The following is a 22,453-nucleotide window of genomic DNA, read 5'->3' as shown; positions in this document are numbered from 1 at the left end:
AACCTCAGATTTAAGATGTTTTGCCATGCTTCTGGTGTGATAGGATGTGACTTCCCCATATCGATACACATGCTGTGGTAGGATAGCTGGGATTTGATGGTGTCATATGGCCTTAGGTTTTGTTGCTGCTGTTCTTATGCTGACCTCTAGCCATTTGGTTGACTCTTTTGTTAGCAGGCATCGTAGTCTCTGATGGTAATAGGTCTCTGGAGTTGTAGGTAGGGCTCATGATCCCAGACGGCCACAATCCTCTGTTTTTCCTGCTGCTCCCTAATATGTGCTATTCTCTGGGGCTTCAGATTTGGGTGGGTCTCAGAAAATAGTGCAAGGCTGAGAACTGCTGCTCCCTGATCTGTGTTGATCTAGGGGGCTACAGATCATATAAGGGTAGGTCATGAAAAATCATGCAGGCCTAGGATCTGGGGTGTGGAGCATGTTTTACCTTAACTGGTGGTGCCTGCAGTATCCATTACATTTTCTGACTCTCACAGCAATGAGTCATTCCCTTTGTTGTTCACACACTCAACCTGATAGGGTGCTGCAGGCTTTTCTCCTAAGACCACTTATCAAAAGAAATAATTTTCTCATCCAAGAGAACTTACACAAACACCCTGGACATTTGCAATATTAATTAAGTTGCACATGAATTACCACAGCCATTTCACAGATGGAGAAGCAGAAGTTAAGAAGTTTTGAAGAAGGATTAACTGTACCCACATGGGTTCAAAATCAAATCACCCTGCTTACATGGCAAACACTTAAGGACACCAAAATAATGGACAAAAATAAAAGCCTTCCACATCCTGTCAAAATTTTGCAATGGCTTACGGAGATGTTGTGTGTGCATTGGATTAAACAAATGTAGAACTTGACTGAAAAACTCATATCTTCAAAGGATTTTGTTGGTGAATGATCATTCAATGCAAGCTTATGAACTGGAGTGGAAAATAATAAAAATAGTTATGTGTGTGTTCTGTAAAAATTTAGTTTTAAAACAAGTGTGTAGCTATGCATAATTCTGCATAGAAGTAAAGCCTATGGTTTTTATGTGTTTGACCCACTCAAGAACTCAATCAGATAGCTTCTTTATCATTTACTTAATGGCCAGTAGCCACTTATTCTTTTGCTTAATTTGACTTTTTGCAGTGTATGTTTTCTTCAAACTGCACAAAATTATTTACATCTCACAAACACCCCATTATTGATGAAACACCCCATTATTCGATGAGGAAAAACTTGTCTTCAGTGTCAAACAACTCATTACCTTACCTGTGTATGCCTTTGTGGAGGTGCATGAACTTCTGTGTCTTGACTTCCTCATTATTCAAAGGAAGAAAACTCTATATCATGCATGACTGTCAAGCCCATTAAATGAAGTAAATATATACTAGTAACCACCCAAGGAAAGTTTTATAACCAAGTGAATACACAGCATCTCCATAAGCCATTACAAAATTGTGAGAGAATGTAGAAGTCATATTTAGTTCTGTCCTTTTTTTTAATATTTGATGCCCTAAAGTGTTTGCTATGTAAGTAGGGTGATTTGAGTTTGAACCCACATAAAAAGGCAAATGTGAGGCATACATCTGTACTGCCAGGAATCCTATAGAAAAACTGGGAATAGATTGAGAAGAACTACTTGGAATTCAGGAATTCAGGAATTCAAGCAACCTCCTTTGAAGTACACATCTTTGAGGTAAAAACAATTTTAAAAATAGGGTCAGTGAATATCCTTTCTCAATCTATAAGCTGCTGTTTTTTAATAGCCAGAATCTGAAAACTACCTGCATGTCCCTCAGTTGGGGAATGGATACAGAAATTGTGGAACATTTACACAATGGAATACTGCTCAGCAACTAAAAACAAGGAAATCGTGAAATTTGCAGACAAATAGTGGGAACTACAAGAGATCATCCTGTGAGGTATGCCCAAAGCAGAAAGCACACAGGGTATATATTCACTTATAAGCAGATATTAAACACATAATATAGGATAATCATATGAAAATCTGTACACCTAAGGAAGCTAATCAAGTAGGACAACCCTGGGTAAGAAGATCAATGCTCATTCAGAAAGGCAAACAGAGTGGACATCAGAAGAGGGAGAAAACAGGGGACAGGACAGGAGCCTACTACAAAGGACCTCTGAAAGACTACCCAGCAGGCTATCAAAGGAGAGGCTGAGACTCATAGGCAAAATTGGGCAGAGTGCAGGGAATCAAATAAAACAAGGGGGAGGTAGAAACACCTGGAGGGGACAGGAGCTCCACAAGGAGAGCAACAGAACTAAAAATTCTGGGCCCAGGGGTATTTTCTGAGACTGATATTCCAAACAAAGACCATTCATGCAGATAACCTAGAACCCCTGCACAGATGTAGCTCATAGAAGCTCATTCTCCAAGTGGGTTCCCTAGTAATGGGTACAGGGACTATGTCAACCATGAACTGATTGGCCTGCTCTTTGCTCACCTCCCATGATGGGGGAGCAGCCTCACCTGGCCACAGAGGAAGACAATGCAGCTACTACTGATGAGCCCTGATAGACTAGAATTAGGTGGAAGGGAAGGAGGACCTCCCTTATCAGTGGAGTGAAGTAAGGGCAGGGGAGGAGAGGAGGGAAGGTAAGTGTGATTGGGAGGGTTTGAGGGAGGGGGCTACAGCTGGGATACAAAGTGAATAAAGTGTAATTTTTAAAATTTAATATATTTAAAAAACAATTTAAAAAGACTCTGCCTCAAATAAAAGGTGAAAGGAGAGAACTCACTCCTGAAAGTTGATTTTTGGTCTACACATGCACACAACGGCAATGCATTCCTGCAATTACACACACACACACACACACACACAGACACGAGAGAGAGAGAGAGAGAGAGAGAGAGAGAGAGAGAGAGAAGGAGAGAGAGAGAGAAAGAAATTACAAACCACACCACACAACAATAACTTAAAAATAAGAGCTTATCTCTAAACTGGATGCATCTTATGGTATGCTATATATTTTCTTTCATCATCTTAAGGTTTTAAAGAGAATCTGCCAAGATATATGTACAATAAATAAATATGTTAATGTTCATAATTTGACTCTATCTATAAATTAACATCCAAATAAGGCATCAAAACAGAGGTATAATAACATCCAATGATGAAAATCTAAGATATGTTGTATTTCTTTTTCTTTAACTGCAACAGTAATAATTATGAGCTGTTCTTAGCATTTAAATCTGGTTATCCAAGTGGTGCTGAAGATGATAACCATCTCCCTAGTGTCTGTAGAAGAAATTAAGTATTCAGTGGGTACACTTAATCCTTGTTCAAAACTTCTCCTTAACTTCTGCTTCTCCATCTGTGAAATGGCTGTGGCAATTCATGTGCAATTTAATTAATTTCCAAATGTCCAGGGTATTTGTCTAACTTCTCTTCGATGAGAAAAATGTTTCTGTTGATAAGTGGTGTTAGGATAAAAGCTTGCACCTCCCTATCAGGTTGAGTGTGTGATAAATAAAGGAAATGCTCATCACTGTGAGAGTCAGAAAATGTAATGGATACTGCAGGCACCACCAGTCAAGGGGCAAACATGGAAAACATGAGCAGGGGTTCTCTGTCTTCCTAATGCTGTGAACCCTTAATACACTCCCTCATGTTGTTGTGACCCCAAACTTAAAATTATTTTTGTTGCTACTTCATAACTGTTATTTTGCTACTGTTAAAAATCATAATGTTAATATCTTATATGCTGGATATCTGATATGTTTGAGCCCCAAAGGTGCCACGACCTACAGGTTGAGGAGCACGGTTCTAGAGGGAACTAATCTTTTCAGTGTAAATGAACACCTAGCACCTAAGAGTTGGGCAGCTAATGTGGCAGGTCAGCAAATAGGCATATCACTTTGATCCACAGGTATTGGCTTGGGTCACTATTTGCTGTATGAATTTTCCTGGGGAGATACAGATATATGTCTCTCCCAGACAATGCACTGAAGCATGGCAATATGAATTCAGCACACATTTAAAAAGCTAAGCTCAGTGACACATTGAGCACATTTTTGTAATTTCAGTCTTGAGGTGGAAGCAGGAGGCCCAGGAGCGTACTGGCCATCCAATCTGCCTATTTGTTGAGAACCACTGTCAATGAAAAATGAGAGCTGGGAAGGAACATCAACTCATAGAGAGAGTATGTGCATGCACAAAGCTTTGAGGTGTTTCCAGCATCACAGCATAAAACTAGGCACATAGTACACTCTTGTAATCCTAGTACTCCGGAAAGAGAGACAAGGGGATGGGAAGTTCAAAGTCATACATGGAATAGTGTGAATCAAGAGCAGCATGGGGTATATGAGCCTCTGTCTCAACAATAACCACAGCACCACCAAAAGCGAGGTGGCATATGAATGAGGAATATATCCAGTGTCAACCTCCAACCTCCACATGCATGTGCACATGCAACTGCATGTACATACCTGCTTATGAACATGGATGTAGGCACACACACACACACACATACACACTATCAAACACTTTCTCTACTGTATATCCTGACAGACACTTGTCAGTTTGTGCATATGCATATACTTCATAAATTAATTCAGATCATGACTTTCTGATTTTCACTTTCTGGCTTCCATACTAACTGAACTGTGAAACAATAAATGAAATGAGGCTGTCAAGTACTGTCTGATACCATATATTTGGCGAATACCATACCATTTAGCCAAGATGATCTCAAGAAAATTGAGAGTAAAGAGCAAAGATTTGATGGCTGGAGTAGGACAAAGGAGTAGTAAAGAAATGATACAAGTTGAAGTTGGATTAAATGACACTCTGATATTCTATAAATGACTATAGTGTGAAGTAAAAAAAAAATCATAGCAATTGTCTATTCACCCCAGATAGTGCATAGAGAACAGATCAAAGTAGGGATACCACCAAAGCCCAATTAGACAAACAAATAAGCTTATTATGCTTGCTTCGTGAGCATTGGTAAGAAATTAGTCAAAGGAGTGTTGGTGATAGTACAGCAGTTGCTGCACTGCAAAGCTCCATCCTGTTGTGGATGATCACCTCATGGAAGCTGCACAGAGTCTCCCTTGCCTATTCTTCCATTCTGTGTACCCTCGGTCTCACGAGGCCACTCCCAGGTGGGAAGACTTGACTTCCAGGTGAGGGTCTTCTGACCTCTCCTCCCACCTCTTCTTACTAGGCAGAGTCAGTCGCTCCATTCACATTATCATAAACCTAGCTACCTTTATATTGCATTGGCCAGTTCTTTGCCATGCTGTAAGGCTACTCTGATATCCTAATGGGTGAGTATGTTATGTGCAGAGAAAAACAGGCTATTTTGCTCATCTATTTAAGAAACAAGATATACTTACTCTGAGTCGACATGAGACAATGTGTGTATATATTGAGAGTTTTCATGTTATTACATACATTTGCTTAACTTTTATATCTAAACTAAGGGACTATCTCAGACATGAATCAATGCCAAAGCAGAAAAATAGTGACTAAATATTTTGCATAAAATTCTTTTTTTTTTTCAATGCAGTTTACTCAGGAACCTTGAACAATCCTCGGACCCTGGGGAAAGCCAGCCCACAGCTTAAATAGCCTCTGGGTAGCCAACCCAGGCGTGCCACGTGGGCAATGCAGATAGGTCCACATACATGGAAGCAAGCCAGATCCTCAGCCTTAGCCAAAAGTGGAATTGTTCGTGACAGAGAGCACTCACCATCGGGAAGGTGGAAGGCAGAAACCAGCTCCATCTTTAAGGCATAGCATTCCGCAGCTCTCTACAGTTCCCCCTTTTTGTTTTAGACGCATCAGGCAAGAGTAGAGGTCTGATCTCTGATATTAGAAATAAATTGGGACTTTGTACTGATGTTCATTTAGGTGTCATCCACCCAAAGAGCATCAGACCCGTCCCATACCTTTTTCTCAGAGGCGGGACCTGGGGCATCAACCCGCATGCAATCAGACATGCTCTTCTCTGGGTCGAAAGCAGCTGACCCTGAGTGCAGTGCTTAGCCTCGCATCCTGAGCGTATCATTTTAGCTTTTTATGGTATCCAACCATGCTTGGGGAGAATGTCCTGCTTCAATGGCTGTAAAGGCCTGAATGATCATGGCTGCATCACACTGTTGTGAGACTCTAATCTTGCATATATACCACAGGCAAACCAAGGAGACCAACACCAGAAGGCCTGCTAACGCTCCCATGCCCGCCCATTCCTTCAGATGATTCATGGCTGCAGCAATCCATGTTGATAATCCTGTGGCTAGTCCTGCGTCCACTCTGGTAGAATTTACTGTGACAATGGCCACTCTCAGCATAAAATTCTTAAAAGCTACATTACTAGCCCACAGCAAAGCATTTATACTGCCTATCCCTCTGTTCAAATTCTCAGTCTCCATACACTGGTTATTATTTCCCACTAAAGCCCAAAGAATCTTCAGACTTCCCAGCACAGGGTTCTAGAAATGTAACTATTCATTCAGAGCTCTTGCTCTTTTTCAGCTCCAGCCTGAAGCTTATAATGAAGTGACCAAAGGTTATAAATGTCACAATCAAATTGGCAAAACAATTAATCATGGGAGGTTATTACAGACCAACCACTGGTCCCAGAAAAGCCTGATGCAGGTGCTTGTGTCACTGCCATCCCATCTCCTTAAGCACAGGCTGGTATATCACTCTTAGAACATGAGCCTGCACCTTTACACCAGAAGCAGTCTGTCTGCCACCCCTGAAAGGTTAGAAAATATCAGACATATTATTTGTTCCAAGTATGGTTCCAAGACTCCTCAGAGGATTTCTTCACAGGAGCTCTAAATGCTGCTCTCTGAAACAGCACCTCTGGCCTCTCTGGGTATCCCTTGCATTGCAGCTATATATTTCTCTCACTCTCCCTATCTCCCTCTTATTTTTACTCTTAATGAAACTCCTCTACAAGCTTTAAATCAAGTTTCCTCTTCCCTCTCAGGCTCCATCATTTCTAGATCTCCATGTACTGTACTATTTTTTGTTTAATGCTATCCCTTCATTCTGGAGGGCAAACACAGCCTTGAGACTCTCTTGCTCAGTGTACCCCATTGAAAGGAATTATGTGACAGCTCCCATACAGAACCTTCTGCTTCTCTTCTCTTGTTTTGTTTGACAATCATTGTGTAAGTTTCTACCTCAGTATGGTGTGTATGCACTGCCTAAAATGAATGATTCTTCAGATTCCACATAGTTTGTTTTATTCCATGTGCCTTCTTGTAAGAAAGAGTTTCCAGATTTCTGGAACAGTCCTGTGACCTGAACAGCATCAAAGATGAGAAGCAAGAAGAGTTGCCATGAGGAAACACATTGATGTTTCATTCTCTCTTCTCTTTGCTCCTAGAATCAGATGTTGCTGACTTTGATGGCCGAAGCTCGCTTTTGTACAGGTTCAATCAGAAGACGATGAGCACTCTCAAAGATGTGATCTCCCTGAAGTTCAAAAGCATGCAAGGAGATGGAGTTCTGTTCCATGGAGAAGGACAACGCGGAGACCACATTACCTTGGAGCTCCAGGAGGGCAAGCTAGCCCTATACCTGAACCTGGGTAAGATCAGACCCATACATTTATGTGCCAATGACTGTTGAGGTCAGAGCTGAAGCTCAAGGGTCTTCCTCAATCATCCCCCACCTCCAACAACACACACACTTTGTGACAGTCTCTTACTGAACTTGTAGCTTACTGATTTGGCCAAGCTGAATGACAAATAAACCCCAAGGAGCTTCCTGTCCCTATTTTCCCTCCCTGACTACTCCCACATGTTGGGAGTGTAAGTATGAGCTGCTACAGCTTGCTTTTTAACTGATCTCTAGGGCTTGAACTCAAATTCTCATGCTTGTGCAGCCTTATTATACATTGGTTTCTACCCTGTGTGATATGGTGTGTGTGTGTGTGTGTGTGTGTGTGTGTGTGTGTGTGCATGTGTGTATGTTTGTGTAGTATGAACATAAATATACAGGTATGCATGCATATCCATACACCTGTGGAAAACTGAGCACAACACTCAGCATCTCATTCTATCTCTGCTCTGTTGCCTTGAGGAGGTCTTTTACTTAACCAGAACCTTGTATTTGGGCCTAGGCTGAGTGGCCAGTGAGCTCTTAAGATTCATGTATTTCTGTCATTGGGTATTGGTATTATAGGCCCAGCTATGCACACATTTTACTGCTACTACTATTACTATTGGATATGAGTTGTAGAAATTCAAATGCAGGTCCTCAGGTGTTCATAGTTACTGATTTTTGTACAAAGTCACTATAGCATGCATGGGAGCATCTTCCTCCACATCAAATGGAGTCACCGGAGCACTGTCTAAGTGTTCTATTTCCATTTTCTTCATGGGAGTAGAACAGCACTTATTTAATTTTTTTCACCAAAGGTATTCTGTGATAAAGACAACATTTCAATATATGGGAAGGTACAACATAACTTTTTAATATCTTTTTTTTTTCAATGCAGTTTATTCAGGAACCTTGAACAATCATCTGACCCTGGGGAAAGCCAGCCCACAGCTTAAATAGCCTCTGGGTAGCCAACCCAGGCGTGCCACGTGGGCAATGCAGATAGGTCCACATACATGGAAGCAAGCCAGATCCTCAGCCTTAGCCAAATGTGGAATTGTTCGTGACAGAGAGCACTCACCATCGGGAAGGTGGAAGGCGGAAACCAGCTCCATCTTTAAGGCATAGCATTCCGCAGCTCTCTACAGTTCCCCCTTTTTGTTTTAGACGCATAAGGCAAGAGTAGAGGTCTGATCTCTGATATTAGAAATAAATTGGGACTTTGTACCGATGTTCATTTAGGTGTCATCCACCCAAAGAGCATCAGACCCGTCCCATACCTTTTTCTCAGAGGCGGGACCTGGGGCATCAACCCGCATGCAATCAGACATGCTCTTCTCTGGGTCCAAAGCGGCTGACCCTGAGTGCAGTGCTTAGCCTCGCATCCTGAGCATAACATTTTAGCTTTTTATGGTAGCCAACCATGCTTGGGGAGAATGTCCTGCTTCAATGGCTGTAAAGGCCTGAATGATCATGGCTGCATCACACTGTTGTGAGACTCTAATCTTGCATATATACCACAGGCAAACCAAGGAGACCAACACCAGAAGGCCTGCTAATGCTCCCATGCCCGCCCATTCCTTCAGATGATTCATGGCTGCAGCAATCCATGATGATAATCCTGTGGCTAGTCCTGCGTCCACTCTGGTAGAATTTACTGTGACAATGGCCACTCAGTGATTTTTCTTTCAGAATTCAAACTCATAAGTAACTTAAAAAATTTTAAACATGTACTTACTATAATGAGATTTTTCATAACTGAACTGATCAGGTATGTTAAACAAAACAAAAGAAACAAACAAAACAACAACAACAAAGCAAAAAAGGAGAAAACACCTAATTGCTTCGCCCTTCTTAGTGGGCAGTGATACGTGTGAATGGAAAGTCTTTACATGGACTGAGTCTGGGTGGATGATACGGGGACCTGGAAGGCTACTGTTTAGTAAAGAGTACTTTCCTGCCTGTCTGCAATGGATGTTGTTTCCCTGTCTGGGTGAGCTAGACCCTCAGCTAGTCTTACTGTGAGTTGGTCCACATTCATTGTTCTCAACTTTCCACCCCAATACGAAAGGGAGTGGGTTCCCTTATGCCTTCTCATGGAAGAATGGAAGGACAGTGCAAGCCACAGGAGATAGGTTCTGAGCTCCTAAGTGCACTGAGGAAAACCAAATGAGCTTTCCTCTAGGAAAAAGCAAACAGAAAAGATGTAGGTTGGAGCATCTCCCCAAGCATGGTTGGCTACCATAAAAAGCTAAAATGTTATGCTCAGGATGCGAGGCTAAGCACTGCACTCAGGGTCAGCCGCTTTGGACCCGAGAAGAGCATGTCTGATTACATGTGGGTTGATGCCCCAGGTCCCGCCTCTGAGAAAAAGGTATCGGACAGGTTCTGATGCTCTTTGGGTGGATGACACCTAAATGAACATCGGTACAAAGTCCCAATTTATTTCTAATATCAGAGATCAGACCTCCACTCTTGCCTGATGCGTCTAAAGCAAAAAGGGGGAACTGTAGAGAGCTGCGTAATGCCGCGTCTTAAAGATGGAGCTGGTTTCCGCCTTTCACCTTCCCGATGGTGAGTGCTCTCTCTCACGAACAATTCCACATTTGGCTAAGGCTGAGGATCTGGCTTGCTTCCATGTATGTGGACCTATCTGCATTGCCCACATGGCATGCTGGGGTTGGCCACCCAGAGGCTATTTAAGCTGTGGGCTGGCTTTCCCCAGGGTCAGATGATTGTTCAAGGTTCCTGAATAAACTGCATTGAAAAGAAAATTGCCTTATTTTATTTTAAAAATTAATGACATTCATTGATTTTTCTGTATGTGGTTGTGGTGTGCAATTACACAGTTTTAAAGTTCAGAGGACAACCTTCAGGGGTTGGTTCTCACTTTTTTCCATGTGGTTCCCTAGGTCATTGAGGTAAATGGAACATTACTTTAACTGGCTAAGTGATCTTTCTCGGTCCCACAAGGCTGCTTTGTCTGAGAACCCCTCCCTATTGCCATGTTAATATAATAATAGTAGTATAAACAAAAGGAAACACATTGTATTTACTGTATTATTAGTACTTATTATCTTGTAGTCAAAAAAAGAGAACTTTAATTCAATATGGGGTGCAGGCACAAGGTACACAGGGGACATCAGAACAAGCTATATTTTAGTCATCCGAAGAACATGAGAATCGACACCCCTATCTGAGCACAATACATTCCTTATTCTTGTCCTTCTTCAACGGCAACCCCAAGTATCCTTGTGACCTCTATGAAATATAAGAAAAAGATGCCAGGGTAGTTTGGTTCCACTTGGGTACCTCTCCTTCCTGAGAATAAAGAGAGTTGTTATGGGGGAAGAGGGTGTGAGGGTTGGACTAGGAGGAGAGGAGGGAGGAGAATGGTCTCAGGCTGGAAATCTTTCTTCTTTAATTAATTAATTAAAATAGGAAGTAGGAAGAATTTACAGATTAAGTTTAACTCATGAAATTGATCCCTAACATATAAGATTAATATAAATTGTGGGTTGGGGAGTTGGCTCTGTTGCTAACTTTCTTGTCATACAAGCATAAGGCCCTCAATTAATTCCACTGAACCTACAAAAAGCCAGATGTGACACATACGTATAACGTTAGTACTGGGAACACAAGTATCCTGGGATCTCCGTTGGGCCTCTTGTCTACCTATTTGGTGAGTTCTAAGCCAGTGGGAGACCTTACTTTAAACAAACATTTCCCAAACAGCAACAGCAAGATGGAAAATTGAAAAACTGCACTGGAGATTGACCTTCTGCGTGTACACACACATACACATGCACACACACACATAAAAACACATAATAAAAAGAAGGAAGGACAAATGGGAGAGGTATATGGCAAACTGCAGTTTGTATTCTATAGTTATATTTGCTGTGTCCTTTGGGCAGAATTGGTTTTGTGGTGAAATTTCACTAGGTAGTCCTTGTTATACTTTCCAAAGGTAGAACACAGAATTTTTTTTTTTTTTTTTTAGAATTTCTAATTGGGCATGAGATTTACTCTTTAATACATGGGGTAAAGTGTGTCCCCTCCTTTCAGTTGCCTATAGCACACTGCCCTCTGTAGAATTACAAATGTGGGAACAGCAGATGGAGAATCAACGGGCAGAAGAATTGTGTGACTGGGAAGCTGTTGTTAAGTGCTGAACAAGACATCAACAGAGCATGCAGGTTACTCATCCTTACAACACTTCAATGTTTTTGAACTGAAGTGCGATGTTGGGTTATCCCAGCACGTACAGATGTGGAACGGTGAAAAAATCTTGCCATAGATCACTAGCAGAGCTTGGTTCCTTTGGGTCCCAGGTGCAGGGGTCAAAGGCTAAAGCCGTGAACTGCATGAGAACTTTTCCAGAAAATCATGAGTTTCTTCAACTCTGAAGATACCAGTGACCATACATTTTATAGTCACTTCATTAAGACAAATAACTGGGTGTTTACAGAATATTTATAATGTCTTCTGAAAGGTATCTCTTTTCAGTTTTCTCTGTTTTGCAAGTTTACATTCAGACACTTAAATATATATGCATACGAAACCTGACAACAGTCTTTTACTGTATTTCTTTTCTGTTATGATTTATTGGGAGACAGAGTCTCAGGCATTCCAGGCTGGCTTTAAACTTGCTGTGTGGCTGAGAGTGACCTGGAACTTCAGGTCTTCCTGTGTCTACCCCTGAATGCTGAGATTACGGGCACCACATGACCAGTTTATGCAGTGATGGGGATGGAACCCAGGACCTCATGGGTGTTAGGCAAGCACTCTAACAACTGAGCTACATCTGCAGTCTCCCTATGTGTTACTTCTAACCACATTCCATGACGCCTGTCAATAATGTAAGGTCTCCTGACTGTACACCTACAGAATATGGATCTGAAGGCTCTTTGAATCTTACCAAGTGTCCTGACACTCACTGATCACTAAGATGCTATATGTCCTCATCAAAGAGTACTGCACTAAATATCAGGTGGCCAACATTCATGTGCTACACTCTGAGAACAATTGTTCCAGGTGATCTTATGTTCTTTGGAATTGATTGTGAAGTAGGAAGACAGATGTTTTAGACAATGCGAATGGCTATGAAATATTATTTGTAAATTCTGTAATTTATAAAATAAGCATATGTTGACTTACAAATTCATGACCTGCTGATGTGCCAAACACTCGACCAAAGCACATAAGGAAGAAAAGACTTATTTCACCTCAAAATTCAAGGGTACAGTCCATCTTGATGGGTTAGACATATAAAAAATAAAACTTTATAACTGGTTGCATTGCATCTGCAGTCAAGAAGAAGAAAGAGATGCATGTTCATGCTCAACTCACTTTCTCCTCACTGTTCACTCCTGACACCCAGCCCATGACAAGTTGCTGCCCACATTTAAGGTGTATCTCCCTCCCTCAATCCAGTCTAGAAACTTTTTCACAGACATGAGCAAATGTCTGTCGCCTAGATGGTTTGATATCTTGCACGATTAGGAATAAACATTAATCATCACTGGCCAGCAATTAAGCAATGAGCTCAACACTATTGATCTAAAAGTTGTACTTGTCATTTCCTGCTTTTAAAATATTTCTACTTATCTTCAAGCTGCTTAACATTACTTAAAACATAGCACCCATGCACAAGCTAAACCTTATCACATAAGCTCATTATGAAAACACTTTTATATTGCATGCAAAGTCACAGAAGTTGGACACCAGTAAGAAGCAAGGATGGAGCAACCCAAATTGGTTTTCCAAAGACAAAATTTGTGTTTCATTGTTTTAGTGATACCCATTAATTTGTTCTGCCTTTATGAGAGGGCAGCTGGTGTGTGTGTGTGTGTGGGGGGATCAACCACTTTCCTGTGTTTCATGTTCTCACTAGGGTCCTTTGGAGACCACTTGTGAGTCTTGCATATAGTAAAAATTGTTACAGAGTTATGCCTTCCTGGTCCTGGCTAACCTATGGAACTGCAGTTTACCTTGGCCTTCTATACAATGTCTTCTGCCTTTGTATTTCACCACTTGCCTTAGCTACAGTGCTTGGCTCTCCAAATTATCCAGTTGTTTCCTGTATGTTTTCCAAGTAGGAGCCCCTCTACTCCTCACAGCTCACACTGATCTCAAGCAACAGACTGGCAGGGTGGAATGCAGGTAGTAAGAACACAGAGACAAGAACGGATGGGAATATCATCCTTGTGCCAGCAAGCAGAATATTAGCTTTTAGGGTAGGTGATGCTTGGGGTAATTAATTCTGTAAGAATTCGGGTAAGTCTCACAGCTTCTATGAAACCAACTTGATTTTTTTCCCTAAGTTGTGTTCAGGAATGATTAAAACAGCATATGAAGGGGTTTAGAGAGATAGCCCAGTGGTTGAGAGCACTTCCGGCTTTTGCAGAGGACTGGAGCTTGGTTCCTGTGATCCATGGCAGGCCTCTCACAGCTGCTCAGAACGATAGCTCCGAGAGATCCAGTGCCGTCTTCTGGCCTTTGTTTTCCTGTGCGCATGCGACACACACCCACCCACCGCCCACAATAATAAAATAAATCTTTAAAGATACCAAAACAATCTAATATTACCTCTGTAAGAAACTTGATAAGGTTGGGGAGGTGAGTCTTTGGTAACTTGCTGTGCTTGCTGTTTTAGAATGGGTGAGTGAATGTGACCTCCACAATCCACAAAGAAACTCTGGGTTCAGTAGCACAGATTTATAACCCCAGGCCTGACAAGGTAGAAACAGGTAGAATCCTGGAACTCTCTGGCCAGCAGCCTGTGCTTCCCTTCCCAGGAAAAGGGGAAGGAGTTAAAATAAGCATGAAGATGAAAGTGTAAACATTAGGGCTGTTGAGATGACTCAGTGGTTAAGAATGCAGAGGAAGAGCATCCAGTCCTCAGTACCCACAAGGACAGACTCACAACTGCCTAACCCTCTGGCTCCAGAAGATTAGGGGTGCTGTTATGGCTCTCATGAGCACCTGTACTCAAGTGCACATGTATACTCACAGATATGGACACACAAACACACAACACTAAAAATAAATATCTAATGTTCTCCTGGAGAAATGGCTCAGCCGTTACCACCTTTGCTCTTATAGATGGACTGGGTTCAATTCCCAGAACCCACATGGCATCTCACAACCCTAGGTCCATAATTCCAATTTTAAGGAAACCAACGTCCTCTTCTAAGCTCTACAGGCACCAGGCATGCATATGATGCACACGTATACATGTGAGAAAAATATTTATGCCTATGAAATACAGTTAAAAACTGCAAGTGATACATCTGTTAAACGGGCAAACACTCCTTTCCCATTTTCATTGCAATAGGCTTAGGAAGTACTTATGTTATCTTCAAAGTAAATGGAAAAGAGGTTCCATTTTAATATATAATATATATAGTATTTCTGTCCTTCAAGCAAGCTTCTTCCTTACTGTCATTTGTCTTCTCGAACGTTCATTATCTTGTCTTAATAAATTGAAAGTCTGTTAAGATGCTATAATTTAACATCAAATGCAATTGAGATAAATCTGTAAACAGATGTCCTGAGATAAAAAAAAAATTGTTAGTGTTCTGAGAATTATATTTTCTATGGTTTCCACAACAACAATCTAAATTTCTAGGGGAGATTTCATTAGATAGTCATTGTTCTTTCTTCAGCAATATAATTCTAAGCTACTAATATTCAAATAATGTAATTTTGTTTTCTGAGTTTATTTTATCATACCACTTTTCACATACATATGTGAAATTCAAAAATATGTATGAAATTCTTATATATATATATTAATAACTAAATGAGGAGTGGATGGAATTCATTCATATCTTTCTCTTTGGAATTAATCAAGAAGTAAACTTGGGGCCCTGTGAGATGCTTCTGTGGCTAAAGGTGCTGGCTGCCAAGGCTCACACTCTGAATTCAAACCCTAGAACACAGAAGGTGAAAGAAAAAAAAATAAACAAAACAAAACAATGCCAGCAAAGTGTTTTTTTGTTTTTTTTTTTCCTGGCCTGTGCCTGCTCACCATTGCACGCTCAATTTCACAATATCCCGTGTAAAGAAGTAAATACATGTAATAAAAGTTGAATTTCTGAGTATGGACATAACTTAATGTTAGATTATATTAAGAACCCATCTATCCTGTTCAAGACATTGAATTCTTTGTACAAGCCATCAAATAAACATTTGCAACTCCTTATAATTCAGGAAGCATTCAGTAATTCACAAAGGATAAATGTAATTTAATAGTGTTCTTTCTGGCTATTGAACTAGTTATTCTAACTTTCAAATATAGAAGAAAAGAAAAATATTTTTAATAATGTAGCAGATTTTTGTGCTTTATGATTTTACACCATTTATTACTTTATTAGTAGTGCTTATTTGCCCATCACTATCCCACTTGTGTATATCCCAAATTAAGTATTTTAAGCTATTGGATATTTTTTATTAGCTGCCACCTTTAATTTCATCTAAAATTATTACATTCACTCAAAAATATTTAAACACACTCTAACTTTATAAATGCTACTTCAACAGCTATCTTATATCCTTTTGCTGGTTTTGCATGTATGTTTAATCTCTTTCCAAACTACTGAACATTATCTTCAATTTTTAAATCATTAGCCTTTTTTGAACCACCTCATTTTTTTTTTTCTTTAGAATACATTTCAAAAGTGGCTGCATTGTCCTCTACTATGGCCTGGTAAGGCTGCTCCCCCCCCCCCCCAATGGGGAGGTGATCAAAGAGCAGGCCAATCAGATTATGTCAGAGGCAGTCCCTCTTTACATTACTATGTAACTGATAGACTAAGATCAGAAAGGAGAGGAGAACCTCCCCTATCAGTGGACTTGGGGAGTGGCATGCAAGCAGAGGGAGGAGGGAGGGTGGAATTGGGAGGGGAGGAGGGAGGGGCTTATGGGGAGATACAGAATGAGTAAAGTGTAATTGATGAAAAATTTAAAAAAAAAAAACTCACACACACAAAAAAAAAAAAAAAAAAAAAAGAATACATTTCAAGAACATAGATGACCAGGTTAAAGGGCCAGGACTTAAATATCCCTATCTAATGTCCTAACTTAGACTTAGCAATATAGCTTGCTGTGTCTGTATCTCAGTGACTGTGTTTTCTTAAGATACTCATAACCAAACTTTGGGCAGAGTGCAGAGAATCTTATGAAAGAAAGGGGAGATAGAAAGACCTGGAGAGGACAGGAGCTCTACAAGGAGAGCAACAGAACCAAAAAATCTGGGCACAGGGATCTTTTCTGAGACTGATACTCCAACCAAGGATGATGCTCAGATGTAGCCCATGGTAGCTCAGTATCCAAGTGGATGCCCTAGTAAGCGGAACAGGGACTGTCTGTGACGTGAACTCATGGGCTGGCTCTTGGAACACTCTGCCATCCTGAGAGGGGTGCAGCCTTGCCAGGACACAGAGGAGGACAATGCAGCTAGGCTTGTTGAGACATGATAAGCTAGGGTCAGATGGAAGGGGAGGAGGACTTGGAAGAGATGCGGGAGGGAGGGTGGGATTGGGAGAGAATGAGGGAGAGGCTACAGCTGCAATACAAAGTGAATAAACTGTAATTGATATAAAAATTAAAAATTTAATATTAAAAGATGTTCATCAGAGACAGTGCACTAAAGGGATTCAGGCAGCACAATCTCCCTACCTTCCAACAAAATGCAAGTAGAACTGGATTTCTAAATGCAAAATAAATTAATGGTTAATCATGCTGGGAGTTTTCATGTTATCTCAAAACAGAGCAGAGATACTATGGTGATTCTTTTTTTTTAAATCTTTCTATTGTTCATACATAAGCATGGTAGACATACATGAATGCAGGGTTTTTCCTTTGCATATATGCAAGCACACATAATTGTGGGTATGTGTGCACCTGTGCGCTCCTTCAAATGGAGGCCCACAGTTGATATTGGAAATCATCCTTGATTGCTCTTCCTCATTATTCATCAAGGGAGGGTCATTCAGTCAGTTCCAGAGCTCAGTCAAATAGGTAGTCTTGTGAGGTACTTTGCACTGGAATCCTCAGTTTCCACTGTCCGGAGGTGGAATTACAATGGGCCACCACCCCAGGAAATTACTAGGGTTTCTAGAGATCTGAATTCTGGTGCTTGAGCTTGCCCAACGAGTACTTCATCTGCTGAGCTATCTCCCCAGCCTTCATATAATAAACTTTCACAGAAAAAAATTCAGTGTCAAAGAAAAGGAAGCAGAAAAAGCAATATACCAAAGAGTCAAAGAACAAAAAGTTTATATTACAGAAAGTGGACTAAATCCAAATTGTTGGAAATAAATGGGTAAAAGTCATATAAATGACTTTTATAAATGGCTCCTAAAATGAAATAAAAATGAAGAGATTTTTAATATAATATTTTATTTTTATTAATTACATTTTATTCCTTTTGTATCCCACCTGTAGCTTTGCCCTTCTTCCCCTCCCAATCTTACCTTCCTTCTTCTCCTCCCATGCCTCTCTCCCAGTCCACTGATAAGAGAGTTCCTCCTCCCCTTCCCTCTGACCCTAGCCTATCAGGTCTCATCAAGACTGGCTGCATTGTCATCTTCTGTGGTCTGGTAAGGCTGCTCCTCCTTCAAAGGGAGTGACCAAAGAGCAGTCCAATCAGTTTATGTCAGAGGCAACCCCTCTTCCCATTACTGTGGAACTCACTTAGACACTGAACTGCCATGAGCTACATCTGTGCAGGGGTTCTAGGTTATCTCCATTCATGGTACTTGGTTGGAGTATGAGTCTCTGGAAAGAACCCTGTGTTCAATTTTTTTTTTTTTTTTTTTTTTTTTTTAGTTCTGTTGCTCTCCTTGTGGAGCTCCTGTCCCCTCCAGGTATTTCAATCTCCCCCTTCTTTTGTAAGATTCCTTGCACTCTGCCAAAAGTTTGGCTATGAGTCTCAATATCTGCTATGATACTATGCAGGATAGAGTCTTTCAAAGGCTCTCTGTGGTAGGCTCATGTCCTGTTCCCTGTTTTCCCGTTCTTCTGATGTCCATCCTCTTTGCCTTTCTGAATGAGAATTGAGCATCTTACCCAGAGTCCTCCTTCTTGATTAGCTTCTTTAGGTGTAGAGATTTATTTTTTAATTATACCTATTCCAAAAGAAACTCACAGTGAGTGGCTTAGCGAGGTGGTTCAATGAGTCACTTGTTTGCCACATAAGGGTGAAAATCTGAGTTTGGATCTCTGACACATGCATAAAGCCAGACTATAACCCAAGCTTTCTACTGCAGGTTGAGAGGCAGAGTTAAAAGAATCTCCAGATACTCATAGGCTGATTAGTCAGAGATATTCAGGGCCAAACAAGAGATCCTGTCTGAAACAAGATGGAGGCTGAAGACTGATATTTAAGGTTGTCTCCGACCTCCAAATATTCATTGTGGCATTCTCTCTCTCTCTCTCTCTCTCTCTCTCTCTCTCTCTCTCTCAATCAAAGACATGTGTGTTAAAATTATTCAGGAATATAAATTTTACCCATCATACACTTAGAAATTACAGCAGGAGTTTAAGTTGTCATCACTTTTAAAGAGGCTGAATTGGCATCAACAGTCGAATCTTACATTGCTGGTAACCTTACCTTCCTCCTGTATTAATCAAATGCAGGGTCCAGGAGAGTTCTCCTAGCCCTTTCATCCAGTTCTCCTCTGCTGAGGAACCCTTACACTCACCATGCCACCTGTCAGCCTGGGTGCCAGTTCCTGCAAGCTGGGCATGCACTTCCTCCTCCTGTGTCTTTAACCTCTTGTCTGTCTTGATGTAGTAATTTGTCCTAACCCTTATTACATGATGATACCACCACCAGACCCCTCAGAAGAGAGGGGTCCTGCATATCTTCTTTTATATATGATCCTGACCAGTACAGCTAGATTTCAATGTCCTTTCAAGGAAGGACAAGAGGAGAGAGGAGGTATTTATTAACGCATTAGTATAATCTGACATTGGTGAGATTTCAAGGCTTTTGGAATAAATAAATAAACAAAGCATAAGCAGACATTAAATCACCCTGCCTGCTTTCCAAGTATGCTAATTGTGGTCTCCCCACTCTAGCTCCTACAGGAAGCCAGGCATTGTTAGTGAGACAAACAGCACCATCAGGACACTGAAGGTAGCAGTGAGCAGCCCACAGAGAGATTAGCTGATCTTGACCCCTGAATATCACATAATGTTACCTGTACACAGGAGAGTGAGTACAGGTGGGGTTAAGGATGACACAGAGTGAGAGAGAAAAGAAGCACACTTAACTATAGTATCCTGAGTGGGGGCATAAACTATTCTTTCAAACTAAAATTAATGTAGCAGAGGCCCAAATGTTGTTTCAGTGGGTCAGGATGCTTGCTGCCAAGAACTAGAGGTAGATTCTTGCATACACATGATGGAAGAAGAGAACCAGCTACACACACAAGCACACAGAAACACAGAATTTCTCAAGATTTTAAAAATTATGTGTCAATAATGACAGTTTCCCTTTAAAGCTGAGACAAATTCTGTGTGTAGTGGTGGCCATAACTTTTATGGTGAAAGGACTCAGTTCATACACTTGGCACTCAACAGTTGCAGGTGGAATGGTTATGTCTTTCTCTTCTCCTGTGTGCAGAAACACACCCTGTATGACCACTAGCTTCCTCCCAAGCTCGTTCAAGATCTGCTTTTTTCATTCATAATCTTCAAAATATGTGTATGCATAAATTATTATTTTTTTTTAATGTGGAAACTTCTTTTTTTCAATCTTATTTCTGTAGCCAATACTATAAGCATCCCTGTCACCATGCAATTGCTTGTGTACTGAAAACATTACAGTTCCTGTCAGGAAGAGGGGTAATGTCATTTGAGCTAAAACTGGCTTCTGTAATCTGAGTGAAAAGCCTGTGTGCGACTCTTGCAGAAGGCCTGGTAGTGTGCACTTACAAGGGAGAGGTTGAGCTGTGTTTGTTTGAGGAAACTTCAGGTACCCAGTACTCAGTGCTCTTGATGGGCAAGACTGAAAGCATCCCAGGCTAAGACCCCATTCTTCCTTTCTTCCTCGACAGATGAAAGCAAAGGCTGGCTCAGCAGCACTGAGCCCTCAGCCATGCTGGGTAGCCTTCTGGATGACCAGCACTGGCACTCGGTTCTCCTGGAGCGTGTGGGCAAGCAGGCAAACTTCACTGTGGACATGAACACACTGCACTTCCGGACCAAGGGTGAGACCGATGCCCTGGACCTTGATTATGAGGTGAGTCAACCCTCCCAGCAGGTTTCCAGGAATGGAAAGGAGGTCTGTAAACAGAGCTTTTTAGCCCCTCCACCTGGGCGAGGCTACAAGGAAGGGTCTCCAAGGAAGAGCTACACAGAAGTCTGGAAATTCACGGGCCAAGCTCTGGGTCCCTGATGAAGTATTAATTGTCCGAGTAGAACAAGTAATTCTTTTTACATGCTGGGTATACATGTGTGTGTTCATATGTGGGTGTGTGGGTGTATCCTAGATTAATTTCTGTAGCTGTGTTAAAAAATTCTGGTGTTTATTTGGTTTATGATTCCTGATTAGAATCCATAATTTGAGAGAAGTCAAAGCAAGAACTTAAGTTGCATCCACTGAAAAAAGTAAAGAAAATAACTGCATTTTTCTTCCTTACTTATTCTCAAGTATTTTCTTCATATTTATGCAGTTCATGGCCCAACCCACATGATGGTGTATGTCACATTCAGAGTGGGTCTCCCTACCTCAATTAACAATCAAGATGGTGTCCTAAAGACATGCCAGGGCCAGTCTAATAAAGACTCCTTTGACTCCCTTCCTAGGAGATTTGAAGCTGTAGCAAGTAAATGTTTAAAACTAACTATCAAAATATGTGACACTTTTTAAGTGTGTACATATACCTGTGTGTGTGTGTGTGTATGTGTATGTTCTTGCAGCCTCACAGTTTTGCTGGGTTTTGGTTATACATAAAACTATTAATTTTTTAAACTATTAATTTTTTAATAAACAACTTCAACTAGTTGGAGTAATGAAAGATACAGAAAATATCAAGGAAATCCCAGGTGAGACTAGCAAAATGACTCAGCTAGTAAAGGGATTTGCTGCCAAGCCTGATGACTCGTGTTTAGTTCTCCAGAGCCACAGAGTAGAAGTCTAGCTTTTAAAAATCTCCAAGAGTTATCAAACCTGTGTTGCTAGTGGGTCTCTGGCCTTTTACCTCTATGCCCACTGGAGGCCTTAACTATTAGATTAGACCTGTTTTCCCCATTTCTTTGCTACTAGAAACTGAATCCAGAGCCCTGGAGGAAGAGATCAGTAGAATGCTTTAAACTATGCTACAAAGAAGGCTTCAGGTCTTTTAGTTTAATAGTCAAAGTGTCAGAGAGCAGGATAACCAATGGACAGTGGAGAGAAGAATGGGACCTTGTGGTGGGGGTGAGAGAAGAGGGAGCGCTTTGTTCACAGAAAGAGGCAGAAGTTTAGAAGCAGGAGGCTGCACTAGGTCTTGACAGAAGAATCCAGTTAGCCTGGAAAGATGTGTGTGCCACATCCTAAAGCAGGGATGTACAGCACCACAGTGGCCAAAGCTTAAAATAGTAGCAGTGCTATGTGGAAGTGAATTAAGCACAGGAGGACCAGAGCTTAAATTTTCAGAAAAATTGAAAGCTTCCTGGTGGACATGTCCATTATTAAAACATAAATTGCATGAATGGGATAAAATAGGTCAGACATTAAATTAAATATGTTTGAGGAAATAAATTCACTAATTTCTAATTATTTTTCTGTGTAACTATCTCTCATTTATCTACATATACAACCAGAACTTTTGTAATTGTTCTGTATGGGAAACATCTTATATACAAAG

The 22,453-nt window shown here is 41.0% G+C and overlaps 1 protein-coding gene across 1 annotated transcript in view; it reads left to right on the top strand.

The window, feature by feature from the left end:
- LOC110565027 (contactin-associated protein like 5-1-like) overlaps positions 1–22,453 on the top strand; it is a 703,043-nt gene that overhangs the window by 331,165 nt on the left and 349,425 nt on the right. Inside the window, exons 5-6 of the mRNA XM_060371632.1 lie at positions 7,372–7,575; positions 20,660–20,844. Of these exons, the coding sequence (XP_060227615.1) occupies positions 7,372–7,575; positions 20,660–20,844 (389 nt within the window). The remainder of the gene's footprint in view (positions 1–7,371; positions 7,576–20,659; positions 20,845–22,453) is intronic.

Source organism: Meriones unguiculatus, chromosome 18, assembly GCF_030254825.1.
Source record: "Meriones unguiculatus strain TT.TT164.6M chromosome 18, Bangor_MerUng_6.1, whole genome shotgun sequence".
NCBI lineage: Eukaryota > Metazoa > Chordata > Mammalia > Rodentia > Muridae > Meriones > Meriones unguiculatus.
This window is presented reverse-complemented; position numbering and strand designations above follow the sequence as displayed.